Source organism: Lucilia sericata, unplaced genomic scaffold, assembly GCF_015586225.1.
Source record: "Lucilia sericata isolate MDLA Ls3-8-SP2 unplaced genomic scaffold, ASM1558622v1 Contig004711F_arrow, whole genome shotgun sequence".
Taxonomy (NCBI): domain Eukaryota; kingdom Metazoa; phylum Arthropoda; class Insecta; order Diptera; family Calliphoridae; genus Lucilia; species Lucilia sericata.
Genome location: NW_023997326.1, coordinates 5,001 through 23,240, shown reverse-complemented (window position 1 = coordinate 23,240; position 18,240 = coordinate 5,001). Strand labels below are relative to the sequence as shown.

Below are 18,240 nucleotides of genomic sequence, written 5' to 3'. Positions count from 1 at the left end.
CTTCCTTAAAAGCATTCGTGGCTCTATTAATAGTCCTTTAAGTAGTCCTTCTTTTAAAGCAAGTGTTGCTCTATTAATTGTCCTTTTAGAAGTTCTTTTTTAAAGCAATCGTGGCTCTATTAATAGTCCTTTTAGTGATTCTTCTTATAAAGCAATAGGGACTCTATATAAAAACCTATTAGTAGTCCTTCTTTTAAAGCAACCGCGGCTCTATTAATAGTCCTTTTAATAGTCTTTCCTTTAAAGCATTCGTAGTTCTATTAATAGCAATCGTAACTCTATTAGTAGTCCTTCCTTAAAAGCATTCGTGGCTCTATTAATAGTCCTTTAAGTAGTCTTTCTTTTAAAGCAACTGTTGCTCTATTAATTGTCCTTTTAGAAGTTCTTCTGTAAAGCAATCGTGGCTCTATTAATAGTCCTTTTAGTAGTCCTTCTATTAAAGCTATCGTAGATGTATTAATCATCCTTTCAATAGTCCTTCTATTTAGGCAATCAAAGCTCTATTAACAGTCCTTTTAGTGATTCTTCTTATAAAGCAATCGTGTCTCTATATAAAACCTATTAATAGTCCTTCTTTTAAAGCAACCGTGGCTCTATTATTAGTACTTTTAGTAGTTTTTTCTTTAAAGCATTCGTGGCTTTATTAATAGGAATCGTAACTCTATTAGTAGTCCTTCCTTTAAAGTATTCGTGGTTCTATTAATAGTCCTTTAGGTAGTCCTTCTTTAAAAGCAAGTGTTGCTCTATTAGTTGTCCTTTTAGAGGTTCTTCTTTTAAAGCTATCTTAGCTCTATTAATACTCTTTTTAGCAGTCTTACTTTTAAAGCAAAGTGGTTTCTATTCATATTCATTTTATTAGTCCTGCTTTTAAAGTAATCCTGCCTTTATTAATAGTCCTGTTTTAGTAGTTTCAAATTTAAAAACCTCTTAATTTTTTTTTTTTTTTAATTTTTTATTATTTTTTAAAATTTTTTTAAAATTTGTATTTTTACATATTAAAGTACATAAATGTTTTTTTTTGTAAAAATATATAGTTTTTTCTTCTATTATTTTGTATTTGTAGGTATAATTTTAAAATTACATATTCTTTTCTGAGTTATTTTTTATGGATTCATATAACATTTGCTATTTATTAAGAAAATTTTAGTTTGTTTAGCTGTTTGCGTAAGTGTGTGTGTGTGTGTCTTTGTATATATATAATTGTATCAAAATAAAATGAAACTATTAGAACAGAAATGCATCAAGTTATAAATATTCATTAATTAATATTTATAGTTATTTAAAAAAAAAAGTACAAAGTACTATAAACGGTATCATGATTATATAGTTTTCTTTAAATACGGTACTTTTTTGTCAACTAGAGTATATAAAACTATAACAATATATGTTTTTTTGCTAATAAAAAGATATGTTAAACATATATTTTAAATTTAATTTTATTATACTTAAATATTAAAAAAAAAAAAATATTAAGTTTTTCTTTTACTTAAAAACTACACATACAGTTAACAAACATTTAAATTTTTTTTTAAATTGGCTTTTTTAACTTAAATAAAGTTTTCTTTGAAAAAAATGAAATTTTGTTTAAAAAAAATTTTAATTTTTCTAAATTAAAAATGTGTTTTAGTTTTAAAAATAAAAAACAAAACAAAATTGCCTACAAAAAGATGAAACCACTTTTTATGTTTATAAGTGGTTAGAGCTTAAGTTGTTGTTTAAAAAGAACATTGCCTTAGGGGGGCATGTTTACGCCCCTTTATGCTAGAACAAGCACTCTAGTATGAATGTTAGAAATTAAAAAAAAAAAATCGTTTTAAAAAACTTAAAAACTAATTTAGGATGTAGTGGTTGGTGTGTTGGTTGATGTTTAGAGGGATGTGGTTGTTGTTGTTGTTGTGGATGCAACATTTAATGCGTAGCATTTAGTGCTATGGTACGTGCCCAATCGGGGAATGTGGTAAGATTGGGATACACTACCAAACCCCATGTTTGACAGAATACAAACAAGACAATGATACTGATAACGGTGGGACCAATACCAGCGATGGCCTGAAAATAAAAGACAGAATTAGGGAAGGAATTAGTTGAGTTCTGGGTATTTAGAAATTTTGGTCAATAAGGCACTAATAGGTCTGTTAATGGTCCTTTTAGTAGTATTTCTTTGAAAGCAATTGTGGCTCTATTAATAGTCCTTTTAGTAGTCCTACTTTTAAAGCAATCATTGCTTCATTAAAAGTCCTTTTAGTAGGCTTTCTTTTGAAGCAATCATGGCTCTATTCAAAGGCCTTTTAGTAGTCCTTCTTTTAAAGCAATCATGGCTCTATTAATAGCAATCATTGCTCCATTAAAAGTCCTTTTAGTAGGCTTTCTTTTGACGCAATCATGGCTCTATTCAAAGGCCTTTTAGTAGTCCTTCTTTTAAAGCAATTATTGCTCTATTAATAGTGCTTTTAGTAGTCTTCCTTTGGAAGCTATCGTTCCTCTATTAATAGTCCTTTTAGTAGTCCAACTTGTAAAGCATTTGTGGCTCTATTAATAGTGCTTTTAGTAGTCCAACTTTTAAAGCATTTATAGCTATATTCAAAGACCTATTACTAGTCCTACTTTTAAAGCAATCGTGGCTCTATTAGTAGTCCAACTTGTAAAGCATTCGTGGCTCTATTAATAAGCCCTTCTCTTAAAGCAATCGTGGCCCTTCCTTTGAAGTATTCATGGCTCTCTTAATAGTCCTTTTATTACTCCTACTTTTAAAGCACTTGTGGCTCTATTAAGAGTCCTTTCAGTAGTCCTACTTTTAAAGCAAACGTGGCTCTATTAATAGTCCTTTTAGAATGTTAATGGTCCTTTTAGTAGTATTTCTTTGAAAGCAATCGTGGCTCTATTAATAGTCCTTTTAGTAGTCCTACTTTTAAAGCAACCATTGCTCCTTTAAAAGTCCTTTTAGTAGGCTTTCTTTTGAAGCAATCATGGTACTATTCAAAGGTCTTTTAGTAGTCCTTCTTTTAAAGCAATCATGGCTCTATTATTAGTGCTTTTAGTAGTCTTTCTTTGGAAGCTCTATTAATAGTCCTTTTAGTAGTCCAACTTGTAAAGCATTTGTAGCTCTATTAATAGTCCTTTCAGTAGTCCAACTTTTAAAGCATTTATATCTATATTCGAAGACCTATTAGTAGTCCTACTTTTAAAGCAATCGTAGCTCTATTAGTAGTACTTTTAATAGTCCAACTTGTAAAGCATTCGTGGCTCTATTAATAAGCCCTTCCTTTAAAGTATTCATGGCTCTCTTAATAGTCCTTTTATTACTCCTACTTTTAAAGCACTTGTGGCTCTATTAAGAGTCCTTTCAGTAGTCCTACTTTTAAAGCAAACGTGGCTCTATTAATAGTCCTTTTAGTTGTCCTACTTGTAAAACATTTTTGGCTCTATTCAAAGACTTTTTAATAGTACTTCTAAAGCACCCATGACTCTATTTATAATCCTTTTAGCAGTCCTTCTTTTAAAGCAATAGTGGCTCTATTCAGAGACCTTGGAGTAGTCTTTCTTTTAAAGCAATCGTGGCTCTATTCAAAGACCTTTTAGTAGTCCTTCTTTGAAAACACTCATTGCTCCATTAATAGTCCCTTTAATAGTCCTTTTAAAACAATATTCAGTGTTTTAAAACTTACCATATCCTTTGTACGAATATTAGCATAACCAGCTACTAAAGCATTGGGTGGTGTACTGACTGGCAAATGGAAGGCCATACTGCAAGCCAAACCGGCAGGCAAGATTAAGTACAAAGGATGAATTTCAATGGCAATTGACTAAAAGTAAAAATAAACAAATTATTAAATAATCATAATGAAACTAAATTCAAATTCCTCTTCCTTACCATTTCAGCCAAAACAGGAACCATAATATTAGCAATAGCAACATTCGAACTGAACGCCGTTAAAACAACAGCCACAATAATGATGACAAACAATAGAACAGCATGAGGCAAAGCCTTCAAACCAATCAAGGCATTACCAATCAAAGTAGCCATACCACTGACTTTACTGCCCTCAGCCAAAGCAAAACCACCGCCCAACAAGAATACCAAACCCCATGGTACTTTAGATTGAATAAATTTCCACGTAATCAAAGAAGGAGTTGGGGCAGTGGGCAATTCCAAGTTACGACGATTGCAGCAATAACGCATAAAAGCATAATTGGCGGGCAACATGAAACACATAATGACCACAAAAATGGTGGGCATAGAGTTACGAATATCTTTGGCATCCAACCAATCAGCCCAACCGGGGAAAATGCCTGGTTTACGGGTGAAATACATAATAACCATGATGATAAACAAAATCATAACTTGAATTTCATGAGCACTCATAGGACCCAATTCCTTATAACGTTGATCGATAACCTTACGGGCAACATCGGCTCCCTGATTACCCAATTTAACCTCCTCAGCTTCTTTGCTCTTGGGACGGAATAAGCCCATATAGTGGTACTGCAGCCACAAGAACATTAAACCAGTATAAATCAACATAGAGGGCACGGAATAGAACATAAAAGTGGGGAAATCCAAAGTTTCGGTAGAGGTGGGGAAACGACTTTCATAGATACCCTTGAAGGTTAAGTTGGTGGCAGTGCCAATAACAGTACCGCAACCACCCATGGAGGAGGCATAGGCAACACCCAAGAAATAGCATAAGGTAACTTTGGAAGGATATGGTGGTCTGTGTCAAAGAAAAATAAGGAAAATTAATAATATTTCTTTTTACTACATCCTACACAACTTACTCTTCTTCACCATTCTTCTTATTGTTGCCCACAATTTGATATTGTGGTTCACGATTCATTTTGCAAAGACCTTGCTGTTGTAATTCCTCCAAAACGGCCTGAATAATGGGACACATCATAGCGGTACAGGCAGCATTCGAAATCCACATGGACAAGAACATGGTAACGAAAATTAAACCAAAGTGTAATCTGAAAAAAGTTGTATTAAATAAGGCTGCTTAATACAGGGTTATCCTAAAGTAAGTTTTAGTTAAACTAGGTTTTATTTACATCTGCCTCTCTGTTATCACAAGAGCGTAAATACTTTTTATGTGTTTTTGATTGAGATTGTTGAAATTAGTCTCAAAATTTATTTTTAATTTCTTTTCCTTCAGTAGGTCATTTGCTTTATTTTTGTTTTATTAATCTTCATTCATTGTGGTTTTATTATTGATAAGGTTATTCCAAATTGTGTGCCAATGGTGCAAAGTTTTAAAAATTCACTGCGGTTGTATGTGAAGAGGCATATTTGTGATGTAATACACTTACTTTACAGATGGCAACAGATGAAAATAGATCAATATGTTTCTAGCTAAATAAGCAAACATTCATCTATCTATCTATCTATCTATCTATCTATCTATCTATCTATCTATCTATCTATCTATCTATCTATCTATCTATCTATCTATCTATCTATCTATCTATCTATCTATCTATCTATCTATCTATCTATCTATCTATCTATCTATCTATCTATCTATGTATCTATCTATCTATCTATCTATCTATCTATCTATCTATCTATCTATCTATCTATCTATCTATCTATCTATCTATCTATCTATCTATCTATCTATCTATCTATCTATCTATCTATCTATCTATCTATCTATCTATCTATCTATCTATCTATCTATCTATCTATCTATCTACCTTCCTACCTACCTACCCTACCTATCTATCTACCTATCTATCTATCTATCTATCTATCTATCTATCTATCTATCTATCTATCTATCTATCTATCTATCTATCTATCTATCTATCTATCTATCTATCTATCTATCTATCTACCTATCTATCTATCTATCTATCTATCTATCTATCTATCTATCTATCTATCTATCTATCTATCTATCTATCTATCTATCTATCTATCTATCTATCTATCTATCTATCTATCTATCTATCTATCTATCTATCTATCTATCTATCTATCTATCTATCTATCTATCTATCTATCTATCTATCTATCTATCTATCTATCTATCTATCTATCTATCTATCTATATATCTATCTATGTATCCATCTATCTATCTATTTATCTATCTATCTATCTATCTATCTATCTATCTATCTATCTATCTATCTATCTATCTATCTATCTATCTATCTATCTATCTATCTATCTATCTATCTATCTATCTATCTATCTATCTATCTATCTATCTATCTATCTATCTATCTATCTATCTATCTATCTATCTATCTATCTATCTATCTATCTATCTATCTATCTATCTATCTATCTATCTACCTATCTATCTATCTATCTATCTATCTATCTATCTATCTATCTATCTATCTATCTATCTATCTATCTATCTATCTATCTATCTATCTATCTATCTATCTATCTATCTATCTATCTATTTATCTATCTTAGGAAGACACTTTCAAAACGCTTCTCTATTATAAAACTGTATTCTGAAAACTATCTTAAGAATAAATTTTCATATTAAAAAACTGTCTTTAGAAGACACTTTTATATTAGAAAACTTACTTTAGAAGACTCTTTTCTATGAGAACTATTAGAAAAGTGTGTTCAGAAGACTACTTTCTAATAGAAAATTGTATTTAGAAGACCCTTTGATATTTTTCTATCTTCTGAAGACATTTGCTATACGAAAGGTATATAATTAATTTTAAAATTTCCTCATGAACATTACTAATTGTGAAGTCTAAATTATGTTTCAAATGAAAACATTTCCATTGAAATGATTAATTTAAAATACATTAATTAAAAATTAAACCTAAAGGTTTTGACACAAAACAGACTGGAATAGCTGGACAAACAAATAATGTTCACATTTTTTTACATTCTTCACGTCTAACCCATATACATTTCATTGATTAAATTAAACGAGAACTTAAATAATTTATAAGCAATTGCTGATAATTTTGCTTAAAAAAATACTAGAATAACAAGAAAATTATAATAATAATGAAAATATTACAGCTCGTGTAATGTAAACAAATGATTACAAGTTGAAATATTTACTTTATAAAAGGTAATTAATATCAGCAGATGTAAAAACTTATTACAAGTAAAAATTTATTTTTTTTTTTGTAATATGACTCTCGTGTACATACCTTCTAGGACTGCAGCCAACAATTTGTATAACGCGCAAAGCTAAACGTTTATGTAAATTACAATATTCAATAGCTAAGGCGACCATAATGCCACCCATAAACATTACAAGTGTATCTTTGAAATATAATCTACACGTTTGATCGGAACTCTGTAACAAAACAACATGCATATAAATCAATTAACAACAATTAAGATATTTTGACAAATAAGTGTGATAAAATGCTAAATAGTAATAGAAAACATACCATTATACCCATTACAGGAAACGCTACAATTGGAATCATTGAGGTGACATAGAGGGGCAAGGCTTCAGTTACCCAAAATATAGCCATAACAATAAGCAGGTACATACAACGATATTCCTAAAAAGAATGAGAAATAATAAGAAATTGTATTCATTTCAATAAAACACTGTCTTTAGAAGACATTTTTCTATTAGAAAACTGTCTTTAGAAGACATTTTTCTATTAGAAAACTGTCTTTAGTAGAAACCTAAGAAGAAATTTTTCTGAACTAGAACTGAACTAGAACAGAACTAGAGCAGAACTAGAACATAACTAAAGCCGAACTAGAACAGAACTAGAGCAGAACTAAAACAGAACTAGAACTGAACTAGAACAGAACTAGAACTGAACTAGAACTGAACTAGAACTGAATTAGAACTGAACTAGAACTGAACTAGAACTGAACTAGAACTGAACTAGAACTGAACTAGAACTGAACTAGAACTGAACTAGAACAGAACTGAACTAGAACTGAAGTAGAACTGAACTAGAACTGAATTAGAACTGAACTAGAACTGAACTAGAACTAAACTAGAACTGAACTAGAACTGAACTAGAACTGAACTAGAACTGAACTAGAACTGAACTAGAACAGAACTAGAACTGAACTAGAACTGAACTAAAACTGAACTAGAACTTAACTAGAACTGAACTAGAACTGAACTAGAACTGTACTAGAACTGAACTAGAACTGAACTACAACTGAACTAGAACTGAACTAGAACTAAACTAGAACTAAACTAGAACTGAACTCGAACTGAACCAGAACTAAACTAGAACTAAACTAGAACAGAACTGAACTAGAACTGAAGTAGAACTGAACTAGAACTGAATTAGAACTGAACTAGAACTGAACTAGAACTGAACTAGAACTGAACTAGAACTGAACTAGAACTGAACTAGAACTGAACTAGAACTGAACTAGAACTGAACTCGAACTGAACTCGAACTGAACTAGAACTGAACTAGAACTGAACTAGAACTGAACTATAACTGAACTAGAACTGAACTAGAACTGAACTAGAACAGAACTAGAACTGAACTAGAACTGAACTAGAACTGAACTAGAACTGAACTAGAACTGAACTAGAACTAGAACTGAACTAGAACTGAACTAGAACTGAACTAGAACTGAACTAGGACTAGAACTGAACTAGAACTGAACTAGAACTGAACTAGAACTGAACTAGAACTGAACTAGAACTGAACTAGAACTGAACTAGGACTAGAACTGAACTAGAACTGAACTAGAACTGAACTAGAACTGAATTAGAACTGAACTAGAACTGAACTAGAACTGAACTACTATAGAACTGAACTAGAACTGAACTAGACCTGAACTAGAACTGAACTAGAACTGAATTAGAACTGAACTGAAACGGTCTTTCTATAAAACAAACTGTCTTCTGAATTAAATTTTCTATTAGAAAAAAACATTATTTTTTCTATAAGAAAATATTCTTTAGAAGATAATTTAATACATTTTTTCTACTTACAGGAGTATTATTCATTAACATCACAGGTAAACATAATAGAGGCACTAGAAATACGACTAAACCTTTCCAGTGGTTGGCAATAAATGTGGTTACTTTACTGCACCCCGATAATGGGGCTCTCTCACCCGCCTCACTGTTAAATTGAAAAAAAAGAAACATTTATTAATAATTTAAACTTTTTTTTACAGAAATTTGAATAAATAAAACTTACATCTCCATTTTGAACTAAATTTGTAGTTAACTAAAAAGATAAGAAAAGGAAAATTACAAAAATTAGTAAAAAGTTTTGAACAACTTAAGTAATATTAATAAAAATAACAAAATGTGATTTTGTTATTATAAAATTTTATTAAAATGTTTTAAACTTTGACCTTGTTAAAATTTTACTTAAAATACATAAAATTATTAAACATGAGTTTAAAACTCATTTTTCAATTTTGCAAATTTATTATTTCATAAATTTTAGTTATCAGAAATGAAATAAAGTAATTAAAAACGCATTGAATTATAGGAAAACTGTGTTTAACATTGAACTTGATTTATTGTTTTTTAAACAACAACAATAACAACACTTAAATAACTATATAAAGTATCTGACACGACTTTTAAACAAAAATATTTATACATAATAAGTGTTATTAAGCTAAAACCTTCCCCCCACAAAAAAATCGCTAAAATGAAACATTAGTAAGTGTCACATAAAAAAACAACAAACAAACAAACAAACGGGTTTCCAAGTACTTGTACTAAGTGCAAATGTAAATAAACATAAATATTTAGCATAGCCCCCCCCTCCTCTTCCCCCTTTGTCTATCTATCACTCTTACTATTCGTACTTAATATTTTTGTGTGTCAAATACTTTACACTACTAAACTCTGAGTCTGATTTAAGTGTCACGAGTATTTGTTTTCTGTTTGTACTACGTCAAACACAATAACAAAGTATTGACCCCCTTTTTCTGTCAATTAAAAATCTTTTGCCACGAGTTATTTTACTTTAATTGTTTGTTTTTTTTTTTTTTATAAAAATATTTCAAGAAATTGATTTAAAATAACTTGTTTATTGTTTTGTTATGTGTAAAATGTCATAACTACAGAAAAATAAACTTTTTTTAATTGATTTTTATTGAATTTTTTTTAAGCATCTGTTTGTCTTATTTGGTCACCAACTGTCAACTGAGAAAATTGTTACTTTTTTTTTAAAAAAGTCTTGTTTTTTATTTTGTTTATTAATTTGTTATTGAAATTTAATAATAAACTATTTATTTTTAATTTTTTGTAGTAAATAAATGATGCAAAATACTTAAGTAAAAAGGACGTCCAAAGTGTCATTTAAAGACAGTTTTCTAATAGAAAACTGGCTTCTAAAATCAGTTTTCTAATAGAAAAGTGTCTCATAAACATAATTTTCTAACAGAAAAGAGTCTTCTGAAGGAGTTTTCTGATAGAAAAATGTCTTGTAAATACATTTTTCTATACGAAAACTTTTTCGAAGAGTTTCCAAACAGTTTTCGTATAGAAAAAATGTCTTTTAAAGACAGTTTTCTTATAGAAAAATGTCTTTTAAAGACAGTTTTCGTATAGAAAAGTGTCTTCTAAGCAGTACTCGTACAGAAAAGTGTCTTCTAAGCAGTACTCGTATAGAAAAGTGTCTTCTAAAGACAGTTTTCGTACAGTGTCGTATAAGTGTCTTCTAAAGACAGTTTTCATATAGAATAGTGTCTTCTAAAGACAGTTTTCGTATAAAAAAGTGTCCTCTAAAGAAAGTTTTCGTATAGAAAAGTGTTCTCTAAAGACAGCTTTCGTATAGAAAAGTGTCTTCTAAAGACAATTTTCGTATAGAAAAGTGTCTTCTAAAGACAGTTTTCGTATAGAAAAATGTCTTCTAAAGACAGTTTTCGTTTAAAAAATGTCTTCTAAAGACAGTTTTCGTATAGAAAAGTGTCTTCTAAAGACAGTTTTCGTATAGAAAAGTGTCTTCTAAAGACAGTTTTCGTATAGAAAAGTGTCTTCTAAATACAGTTTTCGTATAGAAAAGTGTCTTCTAAAGGCAGTTTTCGTATAGAAAAGTGTCTTGTAAAAACAGTTTTCGTATAGAAAAGTGTCTTGTTAAGACAGTTTTCGTATAGAAAAGTATCTTCTAAAGACAGTTTTCGTATAGAAAAGGGTCTTCTAAAGACAGTTTTCGTATAGAAAAGTGTCTTGTAAAGACAGTTTTCGTATAGAAAAGTGTCTTGTAAAGACTGTTTTCGTATAGAAAAGTGTCTTGTAAAGACTGTTTTCGTATAGAAAAGTGTCTTGTTAAGACAGTTTTCGTATAGAAAAGTATCTTCTAAAGACAGTTTTCGTATAGAAAAGTGTCTTCTAAAGACAGTTTTCGTATAGAAAAGTGTCTTGTAAAGACAGTTTTCGTATAGAAAAGTGTCTTGTAAAGACAGTTTTCGTATAGAAAAGTGTCTTGTAAAGACAGTTTTCGTATAGAAAAGTGTCTTGTAAAGACAGTTTTCGTATAGAAAAGTGTCTTGTAAAGACTGTTTTCGTATAGAAAAGTGTCTTGTAAAGACTGTTTTCGTATAGAAAAGTGTCTTGTTAAGACAGTTTTCGTATAGAAAAGTATCTTCTAAAGACAGTTTTCGTATAGAAAAGTGTCTTCTAAAGACAGTTTTCGTATAGAAAAGTATCTTCTAAAGACAGTTTTCGTATAGAAAAGTGTCTTGTAAACTGTTTTCTTATAGAAAAGTGTCTTATAGAAACAGTTTTCGTTTAGAAAAGTGTCTTGTTAAGACAGTTTTCGTATAGAAAAGTGTCTTCTAAAGACAGTTTTCGTATAGAAGTGTCTTCCAAAGACAGATTTCGTATAGAAAGTGTCTTCTAAAGACAGTTTTTGTATAAAAAATTGTCTTCTAAAGACAGTTTTCGTATAAAAATGATTCTTGAATATAGTTTTCTTTAAGAACAGTGTTTTTAGAGAACTGTTTCCATTAGAAGATTGTCCAAAGAAAAAAATTTTGTGTAAAAAATTTTATTATTATTATTCTTTTGCTTCCATTTTGACCTAAATTCAGTAACGTTTAGCTTTAAGCGATTATGAAAACTGATATCAAGTTCATTAACTTAAATTGGACTTTGTTTTAAATAATACAAATAAAATATTGGACCCTGTACATATTAAACATTTGTTTAATACATTTATTACAGATAATAACACTAATAAAATAAACAATTAGCAGTTTTAACGTCATAATAAAATATTGAAAATAGAAAATATTTTAGAGAAAACAACTATTTTAAAAAATAAACAACTAAAATCTAAAATATAATAACAAAATTAATCAATAAGTTATTTTTAAAATAAATGCGCTGTAAATTAAACCCTTTTAATAAGAAAATGATGAATGACAACAAAAAATCCTCAATGGGGGGTTCATTTTAAAAAGGTATTAAAAGTGATAGACAACTTGACGTAGTAGGGTTGCTATTAAAAGTATGAATGTAAAGTAAACAAACACATCTTTATTGTTAAACAAAAATTTACTATTATAATTTCTAATTTAACAAAAATCATGACAATTTGTTATAAATTTCTATTAAATTGATAAGTTGTTTATAAATAATTTATTGTTAAATGTTTGATTACTAAATTTAGTTATAATTTAAATGATTTTAAATTATTTCAAATTTGATTTTCAATTATATTTTTTTAAATAACAATATTGTTTATTATTTGGGTTTTTGTTTCTATTCTGTGCCACTAACATATTTTTTACACATGATAAATTGTCTAATTATAATAAAGATCTCATTTATAATAATATTATTGTTATAATAACTTTTATTGAAAACACGCGATATAATTGAAATATATTCAATCACTTTGGAATAATAGCCTGTGTTATAATGTAATTGATTTAGTTATTTATGTAGGTTTATTTTTCTGTTTGTATGGTCATTTATAATTATAAATATTTTAGGTAATCTCATCAATCTATCATAATATATATAATTTACAAGCTAATGCTAATTATAGAGATTTAAATGGAAATTTATTTAGTTCCGCAACAATGGATAAATGTGTATTTATTGATAGATAATGAGGTGAGGAATTTGTGTAATAATATTTAAATAGTTTTGATGATTTAAGTAGGGAATTTGTTGTAGAAAGTCTGGTATCTTCTAAAGAAAGTTTTCGTATAGAAAAGTGTGTTATAAAGACAGTTTGCTGATAGAAAAGTGTCTTTAGAAGACAGTTTGCTAATAAAAAAGTGACTTTAGGACACAGTTTGCTGATAGAAAAGTGTCATCAGAAGATAGTTATTTAGAAGACAGTTTGTTGATAGAAAAGTGTCATCAAAAGATATTTTTCTAATAGAAAAGTATCTTCAGAAGACAGTTTGCTGATAGAAAAGTGTCATCAGAAGATAGTTATTTAGAAGACAGTTTGTTGATAGAAAAGTGTCATCAAAAGATATTTTTCTGATAGAAAATTATCTTCAGAAGACTGTTTGCTGATAGAAAAGTGTCTTTAGAACACAGTTTGCAGATAGAAAAGTATCTTCAGAAGACAGTTTGCTGTTAGAAAAGTGTCTTCAGAAGACAGTTTGCTGATAGAAAAGTGTCTTTAGAACACAGTTTGATAATAGAAAAGAGTCTTCAAAAGATAGTTTGTTAAGGGAAAAGTACCTTCAGAAGACAGTTTGCAGATAGAAAAGTATCCTTAGAATGAAGTTTGCTGATAGAAAAACGCCTTCAGAAAACAGTTTGCTGATAGAAAAGTGTCTTTAGGAGACAGTTTGCTGATAGATTATTATCTTGTAAGATGATTTTCGTATAGAAAAGTATCTTCTAAAGACAGTTTTCGTATGGAAAAGTGTCTTCTAAAGACTGTTTGCTATTAGAAAAGTGTCTTAAAAGACAGTTTGGTGATAGAAAAGCGTTTTTAGGAGACAGTTTGCTGATAGAAAAGTGTTTCCGAAAAGTGTCTTCAGAAGACAGTTTGCTGATATAAAAGTGTCTTTAGGAGACAGTTTGCTGATAGAAAAGTGTCTTCAGAAGGCAGTTTGCTGTTAGATAAGTGTCTTTTAAAGACAGTTTTCGTATAGAAAAGTGTCTTCTAAAGACTGTTTGCTATTAGAAAAGGAGACAGTTTGCTGATAGATAAGTATCTTGTAAGACGGTTTTCGTATAGAAGTGTCTTCTAAAGACAGTTTTCGTATACAAAAGTGCCTTCAGATGACAGTTTTCTATTAAAAAAGTGCCTTCAAAAACAGTTTCCTGATAGAAAAGTGTCTTTTAATGACAGAGTTCATATAGGAAAGTGTCTTCAGACGACAGTTTGCTGCTAGAAAAGTTCCTTCTAAAGACAGTTATCGTATAGAAAAGTGTCTGCTAAAGACAGTTTTCGTATAGAAAAATGTTTTCTAAAGACAGTTATCGTATAGAAAAGTGTCTTCTAAAGACAGTTTTCGTATAGAAAAATATCTTGTTAAAACAAGTTCGCTTCAAGTTTCCCTGTACAATTCCCCTCACTTTATATTAGAAAATTTATTAAAGCACAAACAAAAATATCCATTAAAATTTATTATTTATAACAAAATACATACATGAAATATATAAATAAATACTTTCTTTTTATAACAAAACCAGTTATCTAAGACCAGACAAATAAATCAATAATAATTTTGTTTAACTAAAAATAGCAAAAAAAAAAAAAAAAAAAATACAAAACTCAAATACAAAATATCTATGTCATTGAACTAGTAGTCGACTTTGTTGGTTAAGAAAGAGGGGAATGGTTTAAGGTTGCTTAAGTCTCAAATAAAATAATGAAAAAAACATGACTTAGGGCACGTAAAGTTTAAAATGTCATAAAAAAATAAATTAAACATTAATAAAAGCATTTAAACACTTTTAAACTAAAACATAATAAAATAATTAAAACATATGTAAATTTGAAAAAAAATAAAAAGCCGCAAATTTTTATTAAAAGTAATATTATCAAAAATAATCTTTTAATAAAACTACTATTTTGAAAGATAAATAAATTTCTTCTTAATAATACGATAAAATCAAATATTTATCAAACTTTTAGCAAACAAATAAATCAAATTTTAACTTAAAATTAATTCTAAATTTAGCTTTAATCACATAATTAAACTCGCAATTAGTAATTGTTTAATAATTGCAAACATAAATTAAATTATTAATAATAAAATTTAAGTGTTAAATTTATTAAAAACGCATTTTAAACATGTTTTTGTTGGAAGGTTTTTGTTCGAAAAAAATTTTACTTAAATTTGTTTTGTTATTTGTTTATGAAAATTCTATATTGGTTTATAAAATCGTCTAATAACTTTTACAAATATTAGTATTAAAGATTTAAAAAAGAAATTTAAAACGCAATTGCTATTATTTAAACACGTTTAGTTTAAATCAATAAAAAATACAAAAGTTTTGAGAAACTTAAAAATATCCCTATAAAGTGGCAGCTTTAGAACAGCATTATACATGCAATATACTGGCAACACTTTGCATTAAATGTAAATAAAAGGATAAAACGGTGTTGTCAACTTTTAGCTAAACAAAGAAGTGTTAGAACAAAGTTTCTTCTGAAGACAGTTTTCTTATAGAAAAGTGTCTTCTAAAGACAGTTTTCATATAGAAAAGTGTCTTCTGAAGACAGTTTTCATATAGAAAAGTGTCTTCTAAAGACGGTTTTCATATAGAAAAGTGTCTTCTAAAGACAGTTTTCATATAGAAAAGTGTCTTCTAAAGACAGTTTATGTATAGAAAAGTATCTTCTATGGATATTTTTTTGTACAGAAAGTGTCTTCTAAAGCGTCTTCTAAAGACAATTAGACAGTCTGCTAAAGACAGTTAGAGTCGATCAACTCAACCAGTAGTGTGACTATAATAGAGTTGATCGACTTTAGACTGACTAGAGTAGAGTTGATTGACGCTAGTTTGATTAGAGTATAGTTGATCGACTCTAAACCGACTTAGGCAACAGTTGAGCTTCACAAGATTAGAATTGATCGACTTTAGTCTGACTGTAGTAGAGATTATTCGATTCAGGTCTGACTAGAATAGATTCTAATCGAATCTAGATCGACTTTAGTCTGACTACAGTAGAGTTGATGGACTTTAGTCTGACTAAAGTAGAGTTTAGACTTTAGACTGACTAGAGTAGAGTTGATTGACGCTAGTTTGATTAGAGTATAGTTGATCGACTCCAAACCGACTTAGGCAACAGTTCAGCCTGACAAGATTAGAATTGATCAACTTTAGTCTGACTGTAGTAGAGATTATTCGACTCAGGTCTGACTAGAATAGATTCTAATCGAATCTAGATCGACTTTAGTCTGACTAGAGTAGAGTTGATGGACTTTAGTCTGACTAGAGTAGAGTTGATCGACTCTAGTCTGACTAGAGTAAAGTTGATCGAATCTAGTCTGACAAGAGTAGAGTTGATGGACTCTAGTCTGATAAGAGTACAGTTGTTCATTGACTCTAGTCTAAGTGGGTAGATTTGATCGTCTCTAGTCTGATTAGAGTAGAGTTGTTCAAATCTAGTATTACTATAGTAGAGTTGATCGACTCTAATCAAACTAGACTAGAGTTAATCGACTCTAGTCTGGCAAGAGTAGAATTGATCGACTCTAGTCGGACTGCAATAGATTTTAATCGATTCAAGTTGGACTTTAGTCTGACCTGAGTAGAGTTGATCGACTCTACTCAAGTCAGACTATAGTCAAATCTATTCTAGACAAATCTACTCTTATCAGCACTGCTGTATATTTATTTCTCTATTTTTTTTTTGCTAAAAAGCGTGTTAAACTTTTCACCAATGACTTCTAATTACCTTTTTGGGATTAATTAAATATGACATATGACGACAACAACAACACAATTATTTAAAATGTAAAATAAACAATTGATTTAAGCAAATATTTATTCAAATAAAGTACAATAAAGCCAAAGAATGCAAAAGTGTATTGACTTAAATACAACTTGATTATTTGTTAATATTATTATTATAATATGAAATATAAGCAATTAGGCACCCCAGTAGTCAGTTGACGTTTTAGACGTCATATTTTTGTTTTACAAAAAGTTCATATTACCCATAAAAACAAATAATCCATAACACATGTGTGCAATTTATTAATACAACTTTCATAAGTATTATTAATAAAATATATAATTTTTATATAGATTTCTATTTTTGTTATTATTTAATAAAATAAGTATTTATTCGACAAAGTTAAGTACCGATGAATAGTTTAATCAAGTTTTATAATAAAATTATTTGCATTCGCCTCAAGTGTGATTAGGAAATAAAAACTACAGAGCTGAAGTAGCTAGGGCGGAGACGTCTATGATTAATTTATGTTTTAAATTAAAAAAAATAAATATTTATTAACAAAAACAAGAACAACAACGATCAGCAAACGTTCTATTTTAAAACACGCAAGTGTTAAAAATGGAATTCAATTAAAATGAGAAATATTTTAATATAAAAGGAAGTTTTTGAAAATGAATTACCGGTAATACTTACAAAAAATACCCAAAATACCCTGAAGTTTTAAAAAGTTTAACCTTTTTTTCTAAATTTGTGAGATGGAATGCAAAAGGTTAAAAAACTTAAGCCAAAATCGTTGGTTCTTTACTTTCATAGTTGTGTTACCAATAACCATTAATTGTTATCTTCACCTTCCCCTAAAAAAAGTCTTTGAATGACTTTTTATTTTAAGTAATTAAAAAAATTGTTTCTTTTTTTAAAATACTTCTAGATAATTTTAATATTTTAAATTGTTGTAGAGAACTTTGAGCATGTTTTTCATACATGTGTTTGATTACTGATAATAATTTCCTAGATTAAATATGGAAAAATAGGTTATTTTTTAAAAATACTTAAAATCTATAAATATTTAAACTAAAAAGACTGTTTCCAAAATAAAAGGGAGTAAATTAAGTAGACTAGATCTTGATTACCTCTGGTCGAAGTTTAGCAGGCTCTAGTCTCATTGATAAAGACTATGATCGACCCTAGCTGGACTAAAGTAGAAGTGATCGACTTTAAAGAGGAGTAAATCGACTCTAGTCGAACTAGAGTAGAGTTGATCGACTCTAGCCTGACTATAGTAGAGATGATCGACTTTAGTCTGACTAGAGTAGAGTTGATCGACTTTAGACGAACTTGAGTAGGGTTAATCGACTCTAGTCTGACTAGAGTAGAGTTGATCGACGCTAGTCGGACTAGAGTAGAGTTGATCAACTCTAGTCTGACTAGAGTAGAGTTGATCGACTTTAGTCTGACTAGAGTAGAGT

The 18,240-nt window shown here is 29.2% G+C and overlaps 1 protein-coding gene across 1 annotated transcript; it reads right to left on the bottom strand.

Annotated features, from left to right (window-relative positions):
• Positions 1-1,796: 1,796 nt before the first annotated feature.
• LOC119615271 (protein I'm not dead yet-like) lies at positions 1,797-9,163 on the bottom strand. The gene is made up of 8 exons (XM_037971345.1): positions 9,125-9,163; positions 8,914-9,046; positions 7,379-7,495; positions 7,133-7,281; positions 4,777-4,965; positions 3,872-4,712; positions 3,666-3,803; positions 1,797-2,049 (listed from the first exon to the last, which is right to left on the bottom strand). The coding sequence occupies exons 1-8, from the start codon at positions 9,130-9,132 to the stop codon at positions 1,909-1,911; spliced, it is 1,716 nt and encodes a 571-aa protein (XP_037827273.1). The 5' UTR covers positions 9,133-9,163; the 3' UTR covers positions 1,797-1,908.
• Between the last annotated feature and the right edge of the window lie 9,077 nt (positions 9,164-18,240).